Source organism: Vanessa tameamea, chromosome 30, assembly GCF_037043105.1.
Source record: "Vanessa tameamea isolate UH-Manoa-2023 chromosome 30, ilVanTame1 primary haplotype, whole genome shotgun sequence".
Classification (NCBI taxonomy): Eukaryota; Metazoa; Arthropoda; class Insecta; order Lepidoptera; family Nymphalidae; genus Vanessa; species Vanessa tameamea.
Window position 1 is genome coordinate 3,544,957 of NC_087338.1, and position 25,081 is coordinate 3,570,037.

General features: G+C 35.8%; 1 protein-coding gene across 2 annotated transcripts in view; it reads left to right on the forward strand.

Annotated features, from left to right (window-relative positions):
* LOC113391686 (P protein-like) overlaps nt 1-25,081 on the forward strand; it is a 62,517-nt gene that overhangs the window by 22,453 nt on the left and 14,983 nt on the right. Inside the window, exons 3-7 of one of the 2 annotated variants that reach the window (XM_026627737.2) lie at nt 9,424-9,527; nt 11,049-11,181; nt 13,886-13,946; nt 16,434-16,569; nt 17,278-17,423. In XM_026627737.2, coding sequence (XP_026483522.1) covers nt 9,424-9,527; nt 11,049-11,181; nt 13,886-13,946; nt 16,434-16,569; nt 17,278-17,423 — 580 coding nt within the window. Of the gene's footprint in view, nt 1-9,281; nt 9,528-11,048; nt 11,182-13,885; nt 13,947-16,433; nt 16,570-17,277; nt 17,424-25,081 lie in introns of both variants that reach the window. The other variant, XM_026627739.2, reaches the window with a different exon arrangement.

Here is a 25,081-nt window from a genome sequence, read left to right on the forward strand (position 1 = left end):
AACTGCTATATTGCTCTCCAGCGCCCGAGAGTGTAAACTGCCAATCTCTAAACTGCTGCTGAGATATATTTGATTGAATCCAGAAACGTTCACTTGCTAGTATAAGGACCTAGGACTCTAAAATCGGGAAGGAAGTAGAGATATCAAGTGCACTGAAGTAACCTGTTCTGAAAGGCGTATAAAAGGATTTCATTGACGCTGGTGGAAGGGCGCTTAACAAGACTATTTTAAGATAGTCGAAGGGACGTCATTCGAAGCCCAAAATTAGCTCATATTTCGAATTGAAATCTAGAATCCCACACTATGACGATAAAAAGGCCAGTACAACACCAGCAATTCAGTTATGCCAGTGTAACTAGATCCAGAATGTATTACCTTAATCTTCAAGGTTGGGGACACATAGACAGTACAAGATAAGATTAATATTTCTTGTACTAGAAATATCTGCGCACAGTGGTGACCCAAGTGACCCACAGGTGATTGCCGAATCATTGTTTTCAAATCAAATCAAAATATACTTTATTCAAGTAGGCTTTTACAAGAACTTTTGAATCGTCATTTTACAAACTATATTAAGTGAAGCATCGGTTCAGAACGTAGATTCTACTGAGAAGAACCGGAAAGGAACTCAGTAGTTATCATCTATATAATATTGAATAATATACTTTTTTTATTAATGTTAATTTAGCAAATTATTTCAATTTATAAATTGGCAAAGTTAGAAATATCTGCGAAATTTTATTATAGAAACGGATACCTTGTCCAATCCTGCTTACCGTTGAAGACCCATTAGCATTAGCATAAGCAGCCTGTAAATATCCCACTGCTGGGCTAAAGGCCTCCTCTCCCTTTGAGGAGAAGGTTTGGAGCATATGCCACCACGCTGCTACAATGCGGGTTGGCGGAATACACATGTGGCAGAATTTCGTTGAAATTAGACACATGCAGGTTTCCTCACGATGTTTTCCTTCACCGCCGAGCACGAGATGAATTATAAACACAAATTAGGCACATGAAAATTCAGTGGTGCCTGCCTAGGTTTGAACCCGAAATCATCGGTTAAGATGCACGCGTTCTAACCACTGGGCCGTCTCGGATTTGAAGACTCGGGTTGAAGACCCACTGGGCAAAAATCTCTTACGTCAAGAACGGTTTATTTACAATTCGAATACACTTCTAACAATGACATTATTAAACTGACACCCGAGAATACATTACACTCTGTAAAGTCGGTTAAAAACAACAGCATAACGATTTTTATTACAGGAAGAGTCTAATTATGTTTACGATGTCGGGACGATCGTCATGTACGTGCTTGTACTGTTGTAAAGTTATTTTTTTTAATTAACTGAAATAATTTTAAGGATTTAAAATAAGAACTAATTATTTTTAAAAATCGAATCTCAATTTCGGTTCCTTATAACGCCAATCTGAAAGGGATTTTACAAATAGCAATCTGTGTATAGCCTGTTCCAATGTAAGTAGGAAAAAAGATAAACAAACTTTTGATTTACGTATTTCATGAGATTTTCTAATAACTCAGCTATATTGTGCACTACTAAGGGTTTATGATTAATATATGTTTATTTAGGATACTCTATAAAACTTATATCAACTATAATTTCACTTCCAAAATTCCGATAACAGTTTCGTCGACGTTTAAAACGCCATTTTTTCGCAAATCCATAGTGAATGTCATAGATTAATCAAGCTCTCGACCAATGATATCGCGTCAATTTGCTGTCAAATGTTGTATTTTTCTTGTTATGGTTGGAATAGAGTATAAATTTCTATAACTATAATGATATATTTGGCCTATTTCGATGTTTGATTAGATTTCTATGTATTTAAAATACTGATTAACGAACTGAATCGACTATGGGACAGATCGGGGGAGATATGAGATATGTATTTTTAGTTTTGTGACTAAATTAAGTAAATTTAAGTAATTAATTTGAGTAACCATACAGAATGGTGACTTTTTAAACAACATAATGATGTAATTTCGAAACAATATCCGATAAAATATATTAATTTTGTACGTGAACATCGAAAGTAGTAGTTTACGAGGTAAGGCTTTGTGCGAGCTTGTCTGGGTAGGTAACACACACTCATCAGATATTCTGCCGCCAAACCGCAGTACTTGGTATTATTGTGTACCGGTTTGAAGGGCGAGTGAGCCAGTGTAACTACAGGCACAAGAGACATAACATCTTAGTTCCCAAGGTCGGTGTATTAGCGATGTAAGGAATGGTTAATATTTCTGACAGTACCAATGTTTGGGCGGTGGTGACCACAGCTGTTGTGGTAGGGGTGGTGATCATTTGCCGGCCTATCTTTTACATAAAAAAACAAAAAAGTAACTATTTACTTAGAAACATCCATGTACAAAGAAATATATCTAAAGAGATACTGTTTCAATATTTTGTCAAGCGTAAAGTTCAATTTATACGGAACCCAATAAATTACACGTTTCTTTTCACGTTTTCGTTAAATGCAAAACAATAACAACACTTATGTAGATCTAGTACTTATATTTGAAAACTATATCTAGAACTATATCAGTGACACCTCAAGTGCTTATATCAAAGATTGCTCAATGTGTTTTTTCTGGAAAAAACCGGTTTTTGTTTATCTTATCTGAAACGTATCTTTAATCGATACATCACACGGCTTGAGTGCTTGTGAGCATCCCTCATAAACGCTATTTAAACCAGTCTATCTAGATATGTACCACTTGAACACAAATCTTTTTGTTACTACTAGACAAAGCAATATAGCGGTAATCTTTATTTTTAGAATTATTTGATAAGCAACGTATATGCCGATTTCGTACGAGTAAATTTCACAGAACTTTGCAGAACGCTACAGAACTCAAAACTTATTGTTTTTTTCGCGTAATTGTCTCCACTGGTAACAGGAGGCCTGGTTATTTTTTTTTACCCAGAGGATGAATTGCGAGATCTTCTGTCACCTCGTATATCGTGTCTGCTATGTCTATGGTGCTGCTAGTATTCCTGCTGCCATTCCGTGGTGTCATTTGTATAATGAATGCGTATTAGTGGTTTGTTCGTGAAAGAACAATAGAGAGTTAAAGTTACTTTCACATATAATATTATTAGAAATGTATTTATTTAGTTATTGCGAAACTGTTTTTTTTCCGAAATAAATTAAATAAATATTAAAAATACAATGTTACAACCACTCCCAAAAATCTTTTCTTAGTGGTTTCGTTTTAAATTAAACCTACAAGTGTGTTCCAAATTTTATTTTACTAGACTCAGTAACTTTTTATGTGTGTAGACGGTCAGTCAGGTCAAACGATTTTTTATTATTGAACTTAGCTTAATAATAAACTCTATTGGAATATTTAAGCTTTATATGACAAGAAACGAACTAACAAAACGAGTAATAACTGAGCATTTTTACTTGAATCAAAGTATTATAAGGCATAATAAAAATTCATCCAAAATCTTATGCAGACTTGCAACTCACATTCGTATCGTGCTAAAATACAGTTTCTGTTAAACATAGGCGTAATACGTTAATGACCATTCACAGGATATTAATCCGTAAATCGCTGCGAATAATAACTTATTTCGTCTGCACATTCTTCCTTAAAACACCACACTGAAATTCGTGTTTTATTCTTATAGGCAAAGATATTATTTTTGCTTGAACTACTGAAGCAACTAGTTGTAACCGGTTCTGACCAGTATTAACTGGTTAGCAAAGTACATTGAACCCAACTTTAAAGTTGAATTGTTTTGTTATATTGTTTAACATTTCGCTATAATATAACCATACGTGTGTTTTAAATGATTTCAAAATTTCAACAAATAAAATCTACTTCTAATAACTCACCTAGAAAATAAATGCAAGATAAAATCTATAAGAATATTATGAATGCCAGTAAGTCTGTCTTTCAGGACCAAACCGCTACATCGAATTCGATAAAATTAGGACAGAGGCGTTAGTAATGGCCCAGTGGTTAGAACGCGTGCATCTTAACCGATGATTTCGGGTTCAAACCCAGGCAGGCACCACTGAATTTACATGTGCTTAATTTGCTTATAATTCATCTCGTGCTCGGCGGTGAAGGAAAACATCGTGTGGAAACCTGCATGTGTCTAATTTCAACGAAATTCTGCCACATGTGTATTCCACCAACCCGCATTGGAGCAGCGAGGTGGAATATGCTCCATACCTTCTCCTCAACGGGAGAGGAGGCCTTAGCCCAGCAGTGGGAAATTTACAGGCTGATTATGTTTTATTTATGATTATAGGACAGAGGCTGCATTTACTTTTACTAAACGTAACACCTGACGACCTTTGCAAGGCGAACAAAGCCGCGAGCAACAACTAATATGTCTATATTTGCGTTAGCTTCTATTTCCCCTGTACGTACGTTTCTACTTGCAAACATTCCGACGTACATACATATACGTGGTGGACAGTGTGATACCGTATCGTATTTTCTATGGCGCTAGTAACATGATCTATTGGAATTAAGCGCGTATAGAATTATAAGCCTTATCGACAACGAATTTAGACGCAAAATTATAATATCAAATCTATCTCCGCTTGACAATCTCATCTTACATTTAACTAGTATTGATAACATTAGTAATAAATCTATCTGATACACATTAAGATTGTGATGATCTGTATGTATTATTGAGGGTCTCGTTGGTTTTAATTACGGAAGTTCTGCCTCAATTATCTGGTTCAGGACAGTGAAGATGTTATCGGGTTTTTGTATAGAGAAAAAAGCATCAGCTCGGTCTGGTGTTTACACTTAGTGATCGCAGTGCACGTAAAGCCCGTTGATCTCACTGAACTCCTTTTAATCGTATCGGATTTCCAGTTCTGTCGCATTATAAATGTGAGGTTATCTTGTACACATGGATAGTTTTATATGTCCTGTAAAACGGTCAGGAGGACTTCATGAGCGTCATAATACAAGAGGCTGAGTATGTACGATTGATTACGCTGATCTCAGGAACTATCAGTCCGTTGAATATCCATTCTTGAAATGGATATTCTATTGAAATAAGTTATATCATGCTACGATAGTAATGAATTGAGAGCCGAGATGGCCCAGTGGTCAGAACGCGTGCATCTTAACCGATGATTTCAAACCCAGGCACCACAGAATTTTAATGTTTATAACTCATCTCGTGCTCAGCGGTGAAGGAAAACATCGTGAGGAAACCTGCATGTGTCTAATTTCAACGAAATTCTGCCACATGTGTGTTCCACCAGCGTGCTGGAACATGCTCCAATCCTTCTCATCAAAGATAGAAGGGGCCTTAGCCCAGCAGTGGGAAATTTACAGGCTGCTAATGTATGTAATGTAACGATATGAATGAGTTTGTCGCTGTAAAATGCTTTTGTACATCCCTCTCAGTATAATCGGAGGAGTGTAAAACTTCTGATTGAGTGCCAGTGCCAGTGCCAGTGGGTAGCCACTTAAAACGAGCATACGAACATACCCTGATGGCAAAATTGCTTTCATTTACCTTGAGTTTAAGAACGACTTCTGATTTTTTCTGGATGATGGGGGAAGGTGCGTAAAGCGTCGTTAACTTCTTGCCAGTCTAATTAAATTGTCTGAAGCGCCCTACACCTGGTTGTAATCCACGGCCTTCTGTAGTGTGATGACTGTTTCGCTTCCTGACAGAATTGATTTAGTTCAGAGTAATTGATTAATTAGTTGTTTTTATTTTCGCAATACGCGATATTTGGAACTCGCATTTAAAAAAATCGTTGTGACTTCGTCCATGGTGATAAAGATATCAAATATTTATTAGCACTTGGCATGGCCGGATTCATCATGTCTGGTATCCTAAGCAATGCACTTCTCGGAGCTGTTTTGGTCTTTTCTAGCTTCTTCAAATATAACTTTTCGTTCAATTTGCAATAAAATTTATGCTTACGACGACATTCAAAGAAAGGGTGAAGGTTCTTCAGATCTAAGACTTGATAATTTTATTCAGATTGATAACGTTTTGTTTCTGTTATTCTTATTAATTGCTATGTATTAGTATGGTCTAGTTGCTTTTATGGCAAAGCATCCTTAGGTCCTGATGTCAATGTCTGACCGATTTCGGACACAGCGGCCATCCTCAAGGGAGACTAACCAACTATCCAGGATATATTACATTGCATAAGTGTGCACGCAAATTCGAGTGGATTCTCTAATTCTTCACTTGCATAATCCCATGAGATGGCAAATCCTACACGAACGGAAAGAGTTCAGGCGCAGTATTAACGGATTTATCTGATTTCTGAGGCACGATAGTGTACAATTCCAAATTCCAGACATCTTGTTAGTGAGAATTTTTCGACAGTAGAACCCAATAACTTTTAACCTATTGCCTTATTTCTAACCAATGAGACAGGACCAACTTAAAGCTTTAAGGAGACGTCCTCCCTCCCCTTAAATAAATTGGTCAAATATGGTCAATAGCGTACATTTGGGTCATATAACTTTCATTCGTATCAGTATTCCAAACATGTACATTATACTTACTCGTAGTTCGTAGTAGCTTCCTGCCTCGGCTTCGCATCATCAACTTCAAACCTGAGTCATGTACCTAATGTAAATATTTGTTATTTAATGATTACATAAACAATTGAACATACAACATCGTTATATATTCCTTAAATATTATGACAGATATCCCGCACAGATAAAAAAAATAACCTTGCAAACCAGTGACAGTTAGTTATATTGACAGAGCTTAAGTTATCAACGAGACCTAAGATAATGATAATCATTAATAAACAAAGGCCACCTGTTCTGGACATAGAGATTGACTATACCATATGGCAGGAGAAATAACTAATATTATAAATATGCGTGAGTTTGGCTGTTACGGTATAACGTCTTAACATCTCAACGGATCATCATGAAATTGATCATTGATCTTTTCACGGGTACAGATAAATACATACAATGTTTTCCAACCACAAGAAGACAAAAGCCAAATAAACAATATTTAATATTATCAAATTGACGCGAGATCTTTGGTCGCGTCGTACGGTCCATTGTCGAACACTTCCAAAGTTGTCGTAAATGATCGGAACTTTGGAAGTTAAATTAAAGAGGATATTGTTTATTTATTTATTCTTTATTGCACCCAAAATTAAAACTAAAAATTACAATATTGCTACACAAAGTTGCATGAGGTGCAACTTTGTGTAGCAATTGTTGATTAAATAGTTTTGTATTAACAATAAAGATAAAGATCAAGAACTGTTAGAAGTGAATACAGAAGTGATATTAGAAAATCACATGGAATACGTAAATCTAAGGTTTGTTTATCATTCCTTTGACTGGAAAATAATGCATGCTTTAATTAATCCCACCCACGAGCTGGAACTAGTTTAACTAGCCAGTAGGATCATATATTTGGAAGATTACAATAAATTATCAATGTTTCTATGTATGATGTTTATATAGACATGTTTATTCGGTAGAGACTACTTTTATCTACTTTCAAAAATGCTTTTATGAGCCTTTCACATGAATATCATCGGATATTTTTATTTTTCCCGAATGAATGAAAAGTTTAGGGTATGAGGGACTCGTTGACGTTAAATACGCCGGAATACCTATGTATTTAAAAAACCAGCAGTAACTCTCCATCTCTTCGGGGCCATCACGGGATACCTTGCGCATATCGTAACGCCGATGCTAAATTAGCTTAAATTAGCCTAAAGTAGTAAAAAAATCAATTAAGCTTTAAGAAAGACAAATCCCAAAATTTACTTGGTCGTAGGACTTTGTGTAAGCCCGTCTGAGGAAGTACCACCCACTCATCTCCCGCCAAGCTAAATACTTTGTATTACTACAGGCACTAGGGATATAACTATTTAGTTATTGAGGATGGTGGCACTTTGAAGTTGTTAGGAATGGATTAAATTTCTTACAGCGCCAATGTGCGGTGGTGAAACCTTATTATCAAGTTTATTTTTCATTTGTCCGTCCGTCTAGAAACGTTTTCTAGCAACAAACTTAGCAACCAAATTAGGTTTCAATTGTACAAGAAATTCAACAAATTTGATCTTAATATTAAACAACATCACATACATTACTCTGATCCAAATTTAAGTAGCTAAAGCACTTGTGTTATGGAAAATCAGAAGTAACTACGGTACCACAAACACCCAGACCCAAGACAACATATTCTACATCGACTCGGCCGGGAATCGAACCCGGAACCTCGTTTAATCGTTAACAAGTAGTACCACTCTATCATACTTTGTATCGCACACGTGATAATTGAAAATTGTCTCAAAGGTTGATACACTGTTTTGACGCGTGACATACGCGTTAAACGTTATAGTTGGGTAATGCAATCCTGGTACACTAGATACCGCATACAGTTGCGGGATCACGCGGGTCTGACAGGATTACAGAATAGCGTGGATTGTACGTGTTGCCACTTTTCTGAATTATTAACATGATTGTCTGTGATTGTAAAATAGAATTTACTTGGTTCAAAATAAGCATTATGAGTCTAAATAGAGTCCACGTTATAACCCAGAATCCAGTCCAATTAGAACCACGAAAACGAAGTCTGTTAGGCATTCATTGTAATTGATTTCCGAGGTCTGATTGGACTCAGCGTGACTAAGATGGTTCGGTCCCACAAATACCAAAAATCCCCAGCTATAATGATTATAGTCGATGTCATATCACCATTTCCTCGTGTTTTGCGGTGAGATTCGAGTTACTTCTTACATAACAGCTCAACAAGATAGCGCGCTTAAGTTGATGTTGCTAAAAGTATTAGTTAATGCCAGCGAGGGAGCTTTGTGATACATTTAAACGTCACTGGTTAGGTATTTACATCTGGACTTGAAACTGTGATCTTCGATAAGATATATACCACTTAGCCTGTACATATAAAACACGGAGTAATGAGTTTTTATTAATAAAATTATTGGTCTAAATAAAATAGATTAAAATTTAAAAATAAATAAATTTATATCTGTGTTAGAATCGATTCTTTGGTATTTGCTTTTGGAATTTGTATATATTTAATATATGGGTGCTATAATATCGTATCATATCATATAAAAAGCTACAATTTGATAATTGTTATAACAATTAAAGTCGAGTGATTCGCGAAGTTTTTTTTGTAGAGCCTTATGGCATCTAGAAGAAAACAAAGAGTTACAATAGCGTTCTAATTAAAGTTGTGTTGCCTCTCTTAAGACTCATCTTCTATCTCACTCTTTCACGTTATACGTCTTATATTTTTTTCAAGCCATTTAAAAATACCACAAAACAATTACAATTAAATGAAATGTACAGACAACAAAATAAACAATGGAAACTATATTAACAAAAATAAGTAATATGAAGAAGAAAAAGGACAGAAATAGTGTATACTCTATGGTGTCGTGCAGTGACGTCACACCAGGCAGCCTCGAGGTGTGGGTTGAGCTGCCAGACGCGATCAAGTTCGACCCTGCGCTCGCGCCGTTCAAGCAGCTATACGAACAACATCATGGTAAGTTAAACTGTCTATAGTTACTTGTAGTTATAGAAATGTAAGTAGAGAGCATCATGTACTAAACAATCTGTCAAACTCCAACCACAAGAGCAGGGCCGGGTCTACCATATGGCTTTTTGGCTTCAGCCCAGGGCCCCGTGGATTCAAGTGGCCCCAGCTAAATCAAGTCAAAGTCAAAAATCAAGCAGATCGTATGGTTTGCAGCCCTGCGAGTCCTGCAATTAATCAAACCCATTCAATTAATTTAATTTAAGTTTGTTGTATGTTTGTTTGTTAGCCCAGGGTCCCCTAAACTTGTTTGTTAGCCCAGGGCCCCCTAAACTTACGGTCCGGCCCTGCACAAGAGAAGCGAAGGCAAATAAACAATTTTGACATTGATTTGACGCCATATCATTGGTCGAGAGCTTGAATAGTCTATGACATTCATTATGGATTGGCGAGAAGTTGTTAACATTAAAGTAGAATATTGTTGTACTATACATTACATTAGCAACCTGTAAATTTCCCACTGCTGGCCTAAGGTCTCCTCAATGGTGGAATACACATGTGGCAGAATTTCGTTGAAATTAGACACATGCAGGTTTCCTCACGATGTTTCCCTTCACCGCCGAGCAAGAGATGAATTATAAACTATATAAAATTAAGCACATGAAAATTCAGTGGTGCCTGCCTGGGTTTGAACCCGAAATCATCGGTTAAGGTGCACGCGTTCTAACCACTGGGCCATCTCGGCTCTCGGATTTTATTATATCTCAATACTAAATACAAGGCTGGTATATGACCCACATATATACTTGACGATGAATTGTTAAATAAATCTGTAAACTCCTGTACAAATAACGAAAACAAACGAACAGACGTAAATGGACGTGCTATATCTACTTAACATAATATTGTTATGAATGTGAATAAACAACTATAATCGTGTTCAACTGAAACAAAAACAATATAAATCGTTCCTTCCTAGTTATAACCAATTATTACACTGGCTCACTCAAACAAAACCCACTGAAGTATTCTAATTTCACAGTTAATTTAGTAATTCATGGGATACATTATTTGCAGCATTATATTACCTGCTCAGGGTTAAAAGTTTTGGTCGTGTTATACTCTTGTGTTATGGAAAACACGCTAAGCCATGGATCATGAGGGTCTGCAGTTTGAATGAGGCTCTTGGTTCTTGAGATGCCGTTTCCAAAATCGATCATACATGTTGATTTGCTTGGTGTTCTTGGTGCAAGCCCATCTGATCATATATTCTATCGCCAAGCATTAATCGTTAGTACTGTTGTGTTTAGGTCTGAGTGAGCCAGTGTAAACAACAAGGGACATAACATTTTAGTTACCAAGGTGATATAAGGAATGGAGGAATGTTTATGGGCATTGGTGCTCTTACCATCAGGTGGAACATTTGTCCATCCGCCGACTAATGATATAAAATAAAAATCACTTTTCAGCCCTTAATCCTGTCCGAATATATATAATTAGTTGGATATAGTATAATATATAATGTTACAGGTAAACTAGAATCACGAGAGGAGATTTCTGAAGGCGACCGTAACATATTCAATAGAAAGATATCGGATGGCGCTGTCGGTGACGTTGATACGGTTGAGAGAAACATACATTCAAACAACAAGGATGAAAACAGGTGATTATGTTAGAGAACTTGTTTTTTGGTAAACGCTGGCAAGGAGATCCATCTGATGGACTGGCAGGTGCGTCTAAGCCTTTGAGGAATGAGTTCTTGGTTCTTTTCTTAAAATTTCCCAAGTTATATTGGTTCGGAAAAACCGCCCGGGAAACTTACGATTATAGTTAAATGAGAATTCTTGTAACTATCACTTTTTGGGGTATGACTTAGAACAAAAGAACGTGCTGGACTTTTTTAATAGTAAAAAGGAGATTTCATTATATCATTTATTTTGGATACGACGCAATGTTAAGAGATTCTACAGGTTTTTCGCCCAATCCTCTGCTATAGAATAATTTGCTGGTAATTTGTTAGGTTCTCAAGTTTTTTTTTTTTAATTTATAGCATAGGTGTACGGGTATATGGACCCAAGATGTCTTGTCTTTTGTAGCTGTAGTTACACTAGTTCATTCACCCTTTAAACCGGAACACATCAATACCAGTCTTGTTATTAGAGAAGTCGGGAGATTAAACTGCGTCCTGACATATCCCATGTCCGCGGGTACCAGGACTCTTTATAAACTTGTAAGACTGGGTTCGAGGGTAAAATGATCCAGATCATCTTGTCTCAAACCCAGTTTTCTGGTTAAGGAAAACTTATAGAGCGACATAGTAATTTGCGTGAGCAATCTCTTTAAAAAAAGAAAAAAATAACAATACCAGTGTTGCTGTTTTACGGTAGAATATCTTATGAGTGGGTTGCACTACCCAGACGGACTTGTAAGTGGTTTTAGGAACTAAATGAAATGTGGTTGAAGCGCTTATATACATACAGGATTGATGATGATATAATGTTCATTTTGTTAATCAGATCTTAGGATACCTATGCCTTAAGATACAATTTAACCAAAAATATAATGCAGCACTAATTCTACATTTGGGCAAAGGTTGGCTGCAATATGGAACCAACCTTTGCCCATTCCATCATGCTACCTAACTGTATCAGGTTAGGTGCACAGCGCGTATATCTCGTGAAAGATATAAATATACTTTTTTTAAGGCCACTAAAAATATCTTGCAACCTTGAAGTCTTATACGCCCTTCTTTACATCATTTTTTGCCCTTAGCAATGTGTTCATACGCAAAGTATAATTTATGATCCCAAATAGTTACCGAAACCTTTAGCGCTCTTAAAATGGATGTATTAATGTACTTCTGTTAAGGGATCGAAGGGCAAGGGGGCGCTAAACTTGATACAATCCGGCTCAGTAGCATTTAACCACTTCGAATTAACAAAGATTGACCGCAATAATTTTTGCTTCAATTAGGCAACCGTATATCATAATAAACAGAAAAAATAGCTTTAATTTAATATATAAATTATGAATGTACGTTGTGAGTGTATAAACGTAACAAAATCATACATGTGTAAACCTGGCTGCGAAGAGGTGCGGCCAGATGCGCAACGGCAACCATGAGAGTCTTTATAGGTGTTGCCGTAAAGTGGACGACATTTTATTGAAAAAACAAGTAAATGAAATAAGAATAAGAATTACTAACAGTATCTAAAACGGGATATTTACCATGTTTTTTATTTTTATTTGGTGGAGCTCGATATTTCGACATTATCTACGAATGTCTTGTTCACGAGAACAATGAACAAGACATTCGTAGATAATGTCGAAATATCGAGTTCCACCAAAAAAAAAAAATAAAAATAAAAAACATGGTAAATATCCCGTTTTAGATACTGTTAGTAATAAAAATAACCATGTTAATTTAAAATCTTATAAAGAATAAGAATTATTAATAATTTAATTAAAAACACTAGCGGCCACATTTTGATAGGCAACCTGGTAGATATAAAATCTCCTAATCATAAATATGTGTAAAAATTTGGTTTTTAGCAAACACTCGATGGGTACACTGATTCTGCAACGGGATCTTAGACTAGCACGGGCAACGGTGACTCCGTAAGTGTTAACCATAAAAAAAAAGGTTTCACCTATAGCCAATAAATCGTTTTGGTGTTGTAATCTCTAAATTACTGTTAAAAACGCTAAGTAAAGTAAATCACGAATTGTTAAAATTATATTTACATCTATACGAATATTATAAATGCAAAAGTAACTCCGTCTGTCTGTCTTGAGCTCTTTCACGCCTGAATCACTAAACCAAATTTATTGAAATTTCGTATGAAGCAAACTTGAACTCCAAGGCTGACGACCAACTCCTAAAGCGGTACGAAGCCGCGGAATACAACTAGTATATTATTACAATTAACCACATAGAACTGTAGTCTGAAATGTTGTCATTACTGAACTCAGTTCAAATCAAATAAAATCAAATAAAGTATATCTTACTTTATTCAAGTCAGTTTTTATATGCACTTTTGAGTCGTCATTTTACAAACTATATTAAGTGAAGTTACCACCGGTTCGGAATACAAATTATACCGAGAAGAAGCGGCAAGAATCTTAGTAGTTACTCTTTTTCAACATCTAAAAATACAGTAATGTTAGTTAAATACAATTATATATGTATGTTATGTCTCCTGCCTGGAAGTCAACAAGCATTAACTCCACGCTTTTTTAACATCTATATAATCTTGTATCGAATAATATGCCTTCTTTACCAATGTATTTTTTACAAATGACTTGAATTTATGATACGGTTTGTTATTGTTGACAAATGAATTACAATGTAAATGTTTTCTTTTTAGATTGGTACAAGAATCAGCGGCAGCAGACACTAAGAAGATACCTTCACTGAGAAAAAAACAGGTCAGTTTTTATATAGAGTTATTCATTTATTGCTTTTCCCCGCAGCTTTGCTGGCGTCTGAATGGGGAGGTGGGTGTTATGTTGGTACTCTATGTCCTTTTTGCACCCATGATAATTGTTCATAGTGATCGGTTGATCGGTAACAAAGACACTCAAAGCATAGTTTAGGTAATCGCTCCATAAGATACGAATGGAATAGAGGGTGTTCAAATTAAAATATTCTTTATTCAAGTAGGCTTTTACAAGCACTTTTGTATCGTTACATGTAATAAATTAAACAAAAAGCAACCGGTTCGGAATGTAGATTCTACTGAGAACGAACTAAAATCACCAACTACACACTAATACACGAAATAGGTATTTAAAGGGTTGCGAGTACTCAGTAATATCTCAATTATAAGTGGATTACAAGTTTAGTTTCATTTTGAACAGACAAAAACACAACCTTGTCGTATGTATAAATACTAAAACATGTATGTTATGTTTATTAAATTCAATAAAATACTAGGTATCCTGTTTTTTTTATGATTTAGGTAGGCGGATGAGCAAAAGGGTCATCTGATTGTAAGTGGCCACCACCGCCCATAGACAATGGCGCTGTAAAAAATATTAACCATTCCTTACGTCGCCAATGCGCCACCAACCTTGGGAACTAAGATGATATGTCCCTTGTGCGTGTAGTTACACTGGCTTACTCATCCTTCAAACCGGAGCACAATAATACTGAGTACTGCTGTTTGGCGGTAGAATATCCGATTAATGGGTGATGCCTACCCAGATAGGCTTGTACAAAGCCATACCACGAATTAAAAAACTGTATGAAAAATATTTATTTTTGTTTCTTTTTTTAAAATTGTAATTTAAATTTTTTATAAGCCAAGTAAGTAAGTTAAGTAACATCTGCAAATTCTTATTATAGAAACAAATACTGATTTTTTGATCAGCAGCAATAATATTTTTAAATATAATTGATAATAATTAATAAACATTTTATCAACAAAAACTTATTACTGTACTCGTACATAAATGGTATTTAATAAAGAGGCCAAGTGCGAGTCGGACTCGCCCATGAAGGGTTCCGTAGCAGCACATAATATAAAAGTTCTTGCAGTTCGTTGTTACTTTTGAATGAAATGTAAATTGCGATTTACGATTTATGACGTATTAAAAAAAAACTACTAACTAGATCTCGTTCAAACCAATTTTGGATGGAAGTTTGCATGGTAATGTACATCATACATTTTTTTAGTTTTATCATTCTCTTATTTTAGAAGTTACAGGGGGGGGAGACACATTTTACCACTTTGCAAGAGTATCTCGCGCAAACTTTTCATTTTAGAAAAAATGATACTGGAAACCTCAATATCATTTTTGAAGCCTATCCATAGACACCCCACGATAATGGGTTTGAACATGTTTAGAACTTTTATAACGTCTTAAGATGTACTCAATTGAAAGCGAGAATATTTATTTATGATGTTTTTATTATAATGTTTGATCAATAGTTAATACCAAGCTTACTTTATAATGTTTGCTTTTCAAATAATTAGATACACTTACATACAATTTTCAGTGCTGTCTTTTTATAAATACAATTACATACTAGTAATTTTTTTTTATCTTTAGATATTATGTGCGTATTATCTTGGTTAAGCATAATTTTAAACTACACCCACTTGTACTTTATTAATGTATTCTGTAATTAAAATTTGTGGAAGAGTAACTACTGAGTTTCTTACCGGTTCATCTCGGTAGAATCTACTTTCCGAACCGGTGGTTGCTTCACATTTAATTCAACACTGTGACATGACGATTCATAAGTGCTTTTAAGAGCCTACTTGAGTAAGGAACATTTTAATTTTGAACGCAGGCATTTTTTCACCAATGAATTTTCATGTGCTTAATTTTTTTTTTGTTTATAATTCATCTCGTGCTCGGCTGCACGTGTCTAATTTCAATGAAATTCTGCTACATGTGTATCAATCTACCTGCTTTGGAGCAGCGTAGTTGAATTAGCTGCAGAACTTGTCTGTAAAGGGACATTAAGGCCTTAGCAGTAGGATATTTATAAGCTGTTAGTTTAATTTACAATAATTAAAAAAAAAAAACGATTCTAACGATACCCCATTAATTTAAATATGTTCGGGCATTTAAAATTTATGGTGAAACTAAAAAAACTCACATACATACATACATCCTGCAAATATTATATTCCTTTTTTGGGTAGTCGTGAAAAAGCTTTTTCACTTATAAATGTTGTTTCTACTGTTTATGACACATCCACTTCCCCTCCCCCAAAAATATTTCAATGGTCCAATTCCGATGGTTCAACACTCCACCATTTTCGGTGACACCCAGAGCTTTTCCATCTCCTGTACCCTGGATTAGGATGACAACAGTATTGTTCATTGGCTTTGGAATGATTAAACATACGAACTAACTCTTCGGACAATTTTTTCTTAACATTTTAACTTCGATTGTCAACAGCTGGATCGAACGCTCCGAGTGGTGAAACTATCAGCGTTAATAGCTTGTTGGGTGCTTCTCACTGTATCTCTTCTCTTGAACAGAGAAAAAACAGACGTGGTACTACACACGGCTGTACACAATGGAGACATTAAAGGTAGGTCATAGTTTTAGGCAAAATTGGTAGACGACGAAATGAAATCCTGGTTGAGAAGACAAGAGTGGACCTGTAGATTGCGTGCAGGTTCCTGTGACGCTCACCGTAGAGATAGAGACGGAACCGCTGATTTTTATTGGGTATTCCCACCGCACTGGCGAGTTCCACATAATCCCCGATGGGGAGAGGGGAAAAGCGTTGCGTCTTTCTAGATAGATAAAAAAAGTGAGTAAAGTCTGGCTAAGGATGATGATAACAATGATAATGGTTCCTTTTAAAAAGAGTTGTAAGAAATAATCGAATTACCAATTATTAATATTATTATTCATTTCTGATTATTGCAAGGCTTCTCACAGCGGATCACTGGAACCGCCCTACGAATTGTTATCCATTGAATTAAGGATTGTAGATAATTATGTTTTTATATATATCTAGAGATCTAAAATGTTATGATACCTGTGCCAGTTACACTGGAACACAAGACTAAGTATTTCTGTTTGGCAGTAGAATATCTGATGATAATATCTGATGAGTGGGTGATACTTAACCAGAGGGGCTGGTAAAGCTCTGCCAAGTAAAATGCCAATCAAACTTTCAAATTAGTAACGTTAGAATCTGTTAGTGTTTATTTTCCTTCAAAATACGACAGGACTATTGGATTTGCTAGAACTCCGATGATAGTTGATTAATTTGTGGTCATTGTTTCAGAATATTTTCTCAAATCAACCAACAATGACTTCACAGTCTCAATCACGTTATCTGGACCATTTTCTGATGCGACTGGCAACCAAACCAAGAATCTGTTGCAGTTATGGTTACATCGAGGCTCTAAAACTGAAGAAGAAACTGTTCAGGTAACATATATTATTTTATCTAATATCATACTTATGTTTGAATTTTGACTGCTTGTTGATTTAGAGGCAACATCATACGGCTGCAAATCCTTAGATCCTGTAATGGTGTACCAGGTCGGACTACTGAAATGTTTTTGCTTTTTTCGTCGTCGAACTGCTGTCATATCGATTTATGGCACGCATCGAGTACTATAAAGTGGAAAGGGGAAAGGGTATGTTAATGTTATATATCAATCACCTTTTGATATACCACGATCGTATTTAGCAGTGCTATTCTGTAAGAGCTCACTTCGTATTAATCGTGAAATCTTGACAACCGATTTATGCTACTAGATGAAAACTCGGCTTCGTTCGGGTAAAATAAATAAAACTAAATAAATACGGTTTATCATTTATTAATATATATATAAATTTCCATCGAGTTTAGCGTACCCTTGCACTTTATTATTATTTAAACCACCCTGACTGAACGCATCCGTAAACGTCAAACATGGCCGCCCGTTGAACTGTCATGTCGTTGAATCTCACGGATTAATATCGAAATTTCTCGATTATACGAATATATGTTGCCGACTAAAAACTTTTTAACGACTATTATAGTAGAACAACAGTAGGAACAACGAATACAAATACTGCAGTGCGAAATGACGCGACTTTTTGTTAAAACATTATATGTCGCTGTGACGTTAATTATAGTAATTATTGAGTTATTAACAAAACGTTCTATGATTTACTATAATGTACCGCATGCTTAATCTTTGTCTTTTATTACTGTTCCGTAACCAAAGGGTAAGACGGTACCCTAATACTAAGACTCAGCTGTCTGTCCGTCTGTTCGTTTGCCCGATTTTTTTTGACATACGATTTATTTCTGTTGCCGCTTTAACAACAAATACTAAAAACAGAACAAAAAAAATGTAAGTAGACCTTTGCCGTTTTTATACATAATGGTACTGGAACCCTTCGTGCGCGAGTCCGTCTCGCACTTGGCCGGTTTATTTTTTATAAATAGCGAGCGTATATCATTTAAATGTTAAAAATAATGTTAAAAATACAATCTTGATCTGTGTGGAATTTCGAGTTTGCTCAATGAAAGCTTCAGGTAAAGTTGCTGCACGAAGTAAGGCTTAGATAAAATTATTCAATGCGTTGCGTTATCTCTTGAAGCACAAATATTATTATAATGATCTATGTTAATTCTAAGGAAAACTGTATCGCTGGATTATAATTATCAACAATGAATAATAACTGAGGGACTAGTGTTGTACTGCGGTTTTTCACGTATTTTTTTTAAACATCTGACAATCGGACTTCTTTATTTACAAAAGTAATCATCAAAGCGACGTCGAATGCCAGTTTATAGTGATAACATATATTTTATGACATAGGCAGACGTACAAGTGGTGACCACTGCCCATAGACATTGGCGCCGTTAGAGATTTCAACCGTTCTTACATCGTCCACGCACCACCAACCTTTGGAACTAAGATATTATGTCCCTTGTGTTCGATTACACTGGCTTACTTACAATTTAAACCGGAATATAATAATACTAAGTATTGCGGTAGAATGTGGACAAGCACAAAGCCTCCAAGTAATATAATAAAATCTTTTGTAGTATGTATAGAAAAAATTGCACCAAGTTCGAATGTACCTAGTTTTTTTTTACTTCTCGATAAAGGTCAGCGTATCACGTCAGGTTTTATACTAGCTTATTAATTTATGCAATTTAAAAGAAGACATCACCAAGACGACTGATAGAATATGCGTATCTTCACCGGGATTCCAGGTTCCAATCTTGGTATAGTCTCACTTAGAGGTACAGAAAACTTTTTAGTGAAAACCTCTTTCTTTCTGGTTAAGTCCTGTCCTATCCATTCGCAGTGGAGTAGCGTTGTGGAATAAGTTCCGCTTCGTCTTAAAAAGAAATGAAGCTCTTGTTGAGGAATACTTACGGTATATTTTCATACGAAATTGAGTAGGAAGAGTTCCTTAGTACTTGCCTTAGCTATAAATACATATAATATATATTTAATATATATTTATAATATATTTATAATATATATTTATAGCTAAGGCAAGTACTACCAGTAGCAGTATGAGTGTGTGTATTAACATAACACGTGTTCGGTTTCTTGGTTATAGTTGCATGTTGGTTTATCTAATATATTGGACGTTTGAAGGACGAATAGCTTAGACTTCAAGTGAAGCTAGACAGACAGCCCATTGATCGTGTGGTCTTATTTATTCGTTGCGATAGTTACACCGTCAATTTATCGTATTAAAAAAAATAAGAATTACATTTGAAAATAACTCAATTACTTGGTGGTAGGGCTTCGTGCAACCCCGTCTGGGTAGGTACCACCAAGTCATCAGATATTCTACCGCCAAATAACAGTACTCTGTATTGTTGTGATTGGTGAGTGAGCTAGTGTAACTACATGCACAATGGACACGACAGATTAGTTCCCAAGGTTGGTCGCACATTAGCGATGTAAGGAATGATTAATATTTCTTATAACGCTATTGTCTATGGCCAGTGGTGACCACTTACAATCAGGTAGTTCATTTGCTCGTCCGCTACCTATATTAAATTAGCAGCCTGTAAATTTGCCACTGCTGGGCTAAGGCCTCCTCTCCCTTTGAGAAGAAGGTTTGGGGCATATTCCACCACGCTGCTCCAATGCGGGTTGGTGGAATACACATGTGGCAGAATTTTGTTTAAATTAAACACATGCAGGTTTCCTCACGATGTTTTCCTTCACCGCCGAGCACGAGATGAATTATAAACACAAATTAAGCACATGAAAATTCAGTGGTGCTTGCCTGGGCTTGAACCCGAAATCATCGGTGAAGATGCACGCATTCTAACCGCTGGGCCATCTCGGCTCATCTATATTAAAGAAAATGAAATAAAAATAGGGATGACATGAGATCGACCCAATGAGATCTGTGAATGTTTAACAAAATTAGTTATTTCATTTAAAACCATCTTCTCATGGTCGGTACAAATATTATTATCCCGACTCTCCTCTTAGCCGGTAAATAAATGTGGTCAAGGGAATTTTGAGTTGATTGTAGATTTTACCCAAGTGAACAGTGAATACATGTGTCCTATTGGTGGGGAGAGTAGGGTGAAGTAACCGTCGAACTATACACCAACATTTAAAACTTTGCAACATTTAAAAATTGACAACAAACACTTATAAACCTACAAAATATTTGATTATATTACTTGGTGCTAGGGCTTTGTGCAAGCCCGTCTGGGTAGGTACCACTCACTCATCAGATATTCTTCTGACAACTGATACTTTGTACGATCGATTTGAACGGTGAGCCAGTAACTACAGACACAAAGCACATAACATCTTAGTTACCAAGTTTGATTGCATTAGTGATGTAAGGTATGTTTAATATTTCTTACAGCGCCGATGTCATAAAATATATTTATGATTACTATGCCCTAGTAATCAATATTAACCGTTGCTGGTCAATATATTCTGTAATGTTTTGTATGTACGGAAAAATATTAATGATTTTATGAGAAAATGTGATTCTCATAGCATTGGTACAAGGAACAAACACAAACTTGTTACTCCTGTTACTCGACTGCATAGAGTCAGTAACTCTTTTGTGGGGCAATGTATACGGTTCTACAACAGGATCCCAGAAAGCGATCAAAATGCTTGTGTTGCCAAATTTAAAAAAAAATTGTTAAGGAACCCTTGTGTGCGAAAGGTTACTATACAATTAGTGAGTTTATGTTTGATAGCACACCTTGGGAATGAAACGATCGCCTCATGGCTGTTTCTATTCATATTAAATATGTATATATTTAATTAATTCGACAAAAAAAGACCCGCCGAGTTTCTTTCGCCGGTTCTTCTCAGGTCAGGATGTTTCCTTTACCGGACCGGTGTTAGTGTTTAATTTGACTATCAATAAGTAAGTGTAATGCTTCTATATTGAATAAAGGAATTTGAGTTTGAATTTGAATCGACGTAGCTTTAATTTTCATTTTAAAAATAATAAAACTATACGACTTGCGGTTTGTATTATATAAATACTACACCGACCTTCACAGTGGCAACTCTTGCGCGCACCGTGTCCACTCGTGCAGATAAAAGTGAATGCACTTCAATAATGTTGCTCTACATGCACGACCAACTGATTAGTTTAACTTTGAAATGCTGCTCTCGTTTGGTGCACAGTAGAAGACGACGTTGTTTAAGACAACAAGTTTTACAAAAACGGTCATAAATAAGGCATGTTACTCAATACAAGATTATATTAAAGATTTAAAAAAGCGTGGACTTTGTATTTGTTGATTTCCAGGCAGGATATATAAAAAAATATAGTTGTATTTTACTCAGGGCCGGACCGTTAGTTTAGAGGGCGCTGGGCTAATACCACTTAGGGGCCCACATAAGACACACCTGAATTTAGACTTGAATTAAATGAATTGAATGGGTTTGATTAATTGCAGGATTCCCAGGGTTGCAAACCATACGATCTGTTTAATTTAATAAAATTAAGTAATTCTTTCGCATTATCGTCTATTTTTGACTTTGACTCGGCTTAGCTGGGGGCCCATTGGTCCACGCGGCCCTGGGCTGAAGCCCAAAAAGCCATATGGCAGATCCGGCCCTGATTTTACTGATATACTCTGTAATTAAAATGGTGAAAAAGAGATTCTTGGCAGTTCTCGGTTCTACACTCCGAACTGGTGGTAGATTTACGTTTAATTCAAGTGTAATATGACGATTCAAAAGTCCTTTAATGAGCGTACTTGAGTAAAGAATATAAAATAAAGGTTAAATGGCTAACCTGACCTGGCTGAACCTCTATGCGTGATAGCCAACGCTATCTATAAGGTAGTGCCTTATTTTTCTTAACGAATAATTAATCTTGGTAAGATGTCTTAGATTACTAGAGGATCACTGCGTGGTAAGGCTTTGTGCAAGCCCGTCTGAGGTGTCACAATAATTCAAGATGTGAATCGGCCAGTGTAACTACAAACATAAGGGACATTTTAATTGCTAAGTTTGGTGGCGATGGGCGATGTGAGGAATGATTAATTCTTACAGTACCCATCCATAATATATTCTACCTCCAAATGGCAATTTTTGTTGTTTTTATTTGGAGGTTGAGTGAGCCAGAGAAATACAAACATAAGGTATATAACACATAAATATTTCTAATATTAACAATGTCTATGAGCAATGGTGACCACTTATTAGAGGCGCGAATATCTGCCTACTTATTTAACATAAAGAAAGGGAATAAGAACTTTTTTGACTCCTACTAAAGGATAACGATTTGGGTGGAATTCTTACCCACAAAACCTCTTGCGGTGGCTCGATATGGATCGCATGGAGGCTGCGCGATCGTCTTCAAAACATCCATCCCTTGAAGCTTGGTGAAGCTTTTTCAGGAAAGCGTGACAGATCACTCCTTTTTTTATAAAATAGGTAGGTGGACGGGGAAACGGGCCACTTCATGGTAAATGGTCCTTTTAATCATTCCATACATCTCCAATGCACCACCAACCATGACAACTAAGATGTTATGTTCCTTGTGCGTAGATCAACTGGCTCAATCACCCTCCAAACTAGAACACAACCCTACAAAGAATAAGGTAGGTAGAATGAGGTAGAATATATGATAGTGGGTGGTACATCATCAGACGAGCTCGCACAAAGCCCTACCACCAAGTAAGCACCTTTAGAATTTTAAGAAAAAATAAGCGGTGTCTGTTACCCGGTGTTAGATCAATGCGGTCGAATATATAATTTCTGGAACGTTCCAATCTCATAGTTTAGAACACGCAATTTCCTTATTTTCCATGCGAATACAGGACGGATAGCTAGTCAATTATAATACAAAAACATTCTTGAACAAACTCAACGGTGCGTTCTTGATGAAATCCTTCGTGATCACCAACGTCATTAAATCTTGTGTAAAAAGTGCAAAGTTAGTATAATTATGTTTAAATACTATGTTTCAACTACTACATAGTATAAAACACAAGTCGCTGCCCACTTTCTGTCTGTCACTGTGTATGCTTAGATCTTTAAAACAACGCAAAGGATTTTGATGCGGGTTTTTTTAATAGATAGAGTGATTCAATAGAAAGTTTTATGTGCATGCATAATATAGAAGATGATCTGTTTATTTACAGCATGAAATTTAAATGGATATTTTCGATGATAGATTTAAAATGCAGGGTCATAGCGAACTATAAACAATACAAACTAATTTTCAGTGAAAACTGTATTATTTGACATTGATCGGCGTTCAGTAACTCGATTTCGAAATGAATGCGTCAAAAAGTTGATAAAATGTGGCGGAAGGCTCTAGTGAAAACTGTAAATCCATGTGATCTATACAAAACGTATAAGAGGACCAAATAAATCTACCTTGGCATGATATTATCACTCGGAAAGAGAGTTTTTCTTTGATTAACATGACAGTTGGGCTGAATTTATAAAAACGCACAGTTTTCAGAGCGCGACCCTTACGTAGTAAAGTCCTAGTACTCAAAATAATGCTCTCTACTGTCAGTGTGACTCATTTTTACCCACACATATACGATGTTTACGAGACACATAAAACAGAGTTTTCCGTGACGTCATATTTTAGTGCCTTTTCGGTCGTTAGTCACAGATATAAACACATATTATGCGACAGTATTATCACGCAAATTTTTCCTTATTGCGAACTATTGAACTATTAAAGAGTTATTTATTATTTATTAGACTTAGTAAGGCTTTGTGGAAGCTCGTCTGGATAGGTGTTACAATAATTCAAGGTGCGAATGGGCCAGTGTAACTACAGGCACAAGGGACATAACATCTCAATTCCAAAGGTTGGTGCCGATGGTCGATGTAAGGAATGGTTAATTCTTACAGTGCTAAAGTCTATGAGCGGTGTGACCACTTACCATCAGGTGACCCATTTGCTCATCCTACAGATATCATATAAAAAAAAAAAAATTGATATTGATTAACAATAAATGCCCTGAATTAATTATAATTAATAAATGTATAGCCAATGTCACTTAGAATGATGTAAAGAGTCTAACGATATCCATACAGCTGTTCAGCATTTGTATTCGGTTTTGTTGCTTCACTATAATGTTCCGCGCGCTACATATGTCTTTTGCTTTTATAGTTTGAGTGACGTCCATGTGAGGAAATAAAAGTGTGGTCACTATTATGACATAACTTTGCAATGTCGAACATATTATTTTCTTAATTTAATGATTTTTAAAACTGTAAAAATATTTTAAATATACGCATAATACAAAAGTCCCTAAAGATTCAAGCGTTATCCGAAAATTTTAGGACTTTATTGCTTCAAAGTAAAATTTAAATAGAAACACTGAAAATAATAGACAATTGTACAATGTTACATCGGTCGAACGGTAGGGACGCGAATGACAGGCAGTAACTGTTACAAATATCGATTACAAAAAAATCATTATTAAAGATCATTGTTAAGTTATTGTTACGAACGGGGGTCCTTTTGGTTGGAGTCTCTTTGGCTAGTGGTTGGGGTCTCTTTAGCTGGTATAACTCTTTTAAGAAAAATAAGGTAAAAAAAAAATTGAATTCTAATTTGAATTACGCATTCCATCGACTGTTATATGTGTTATA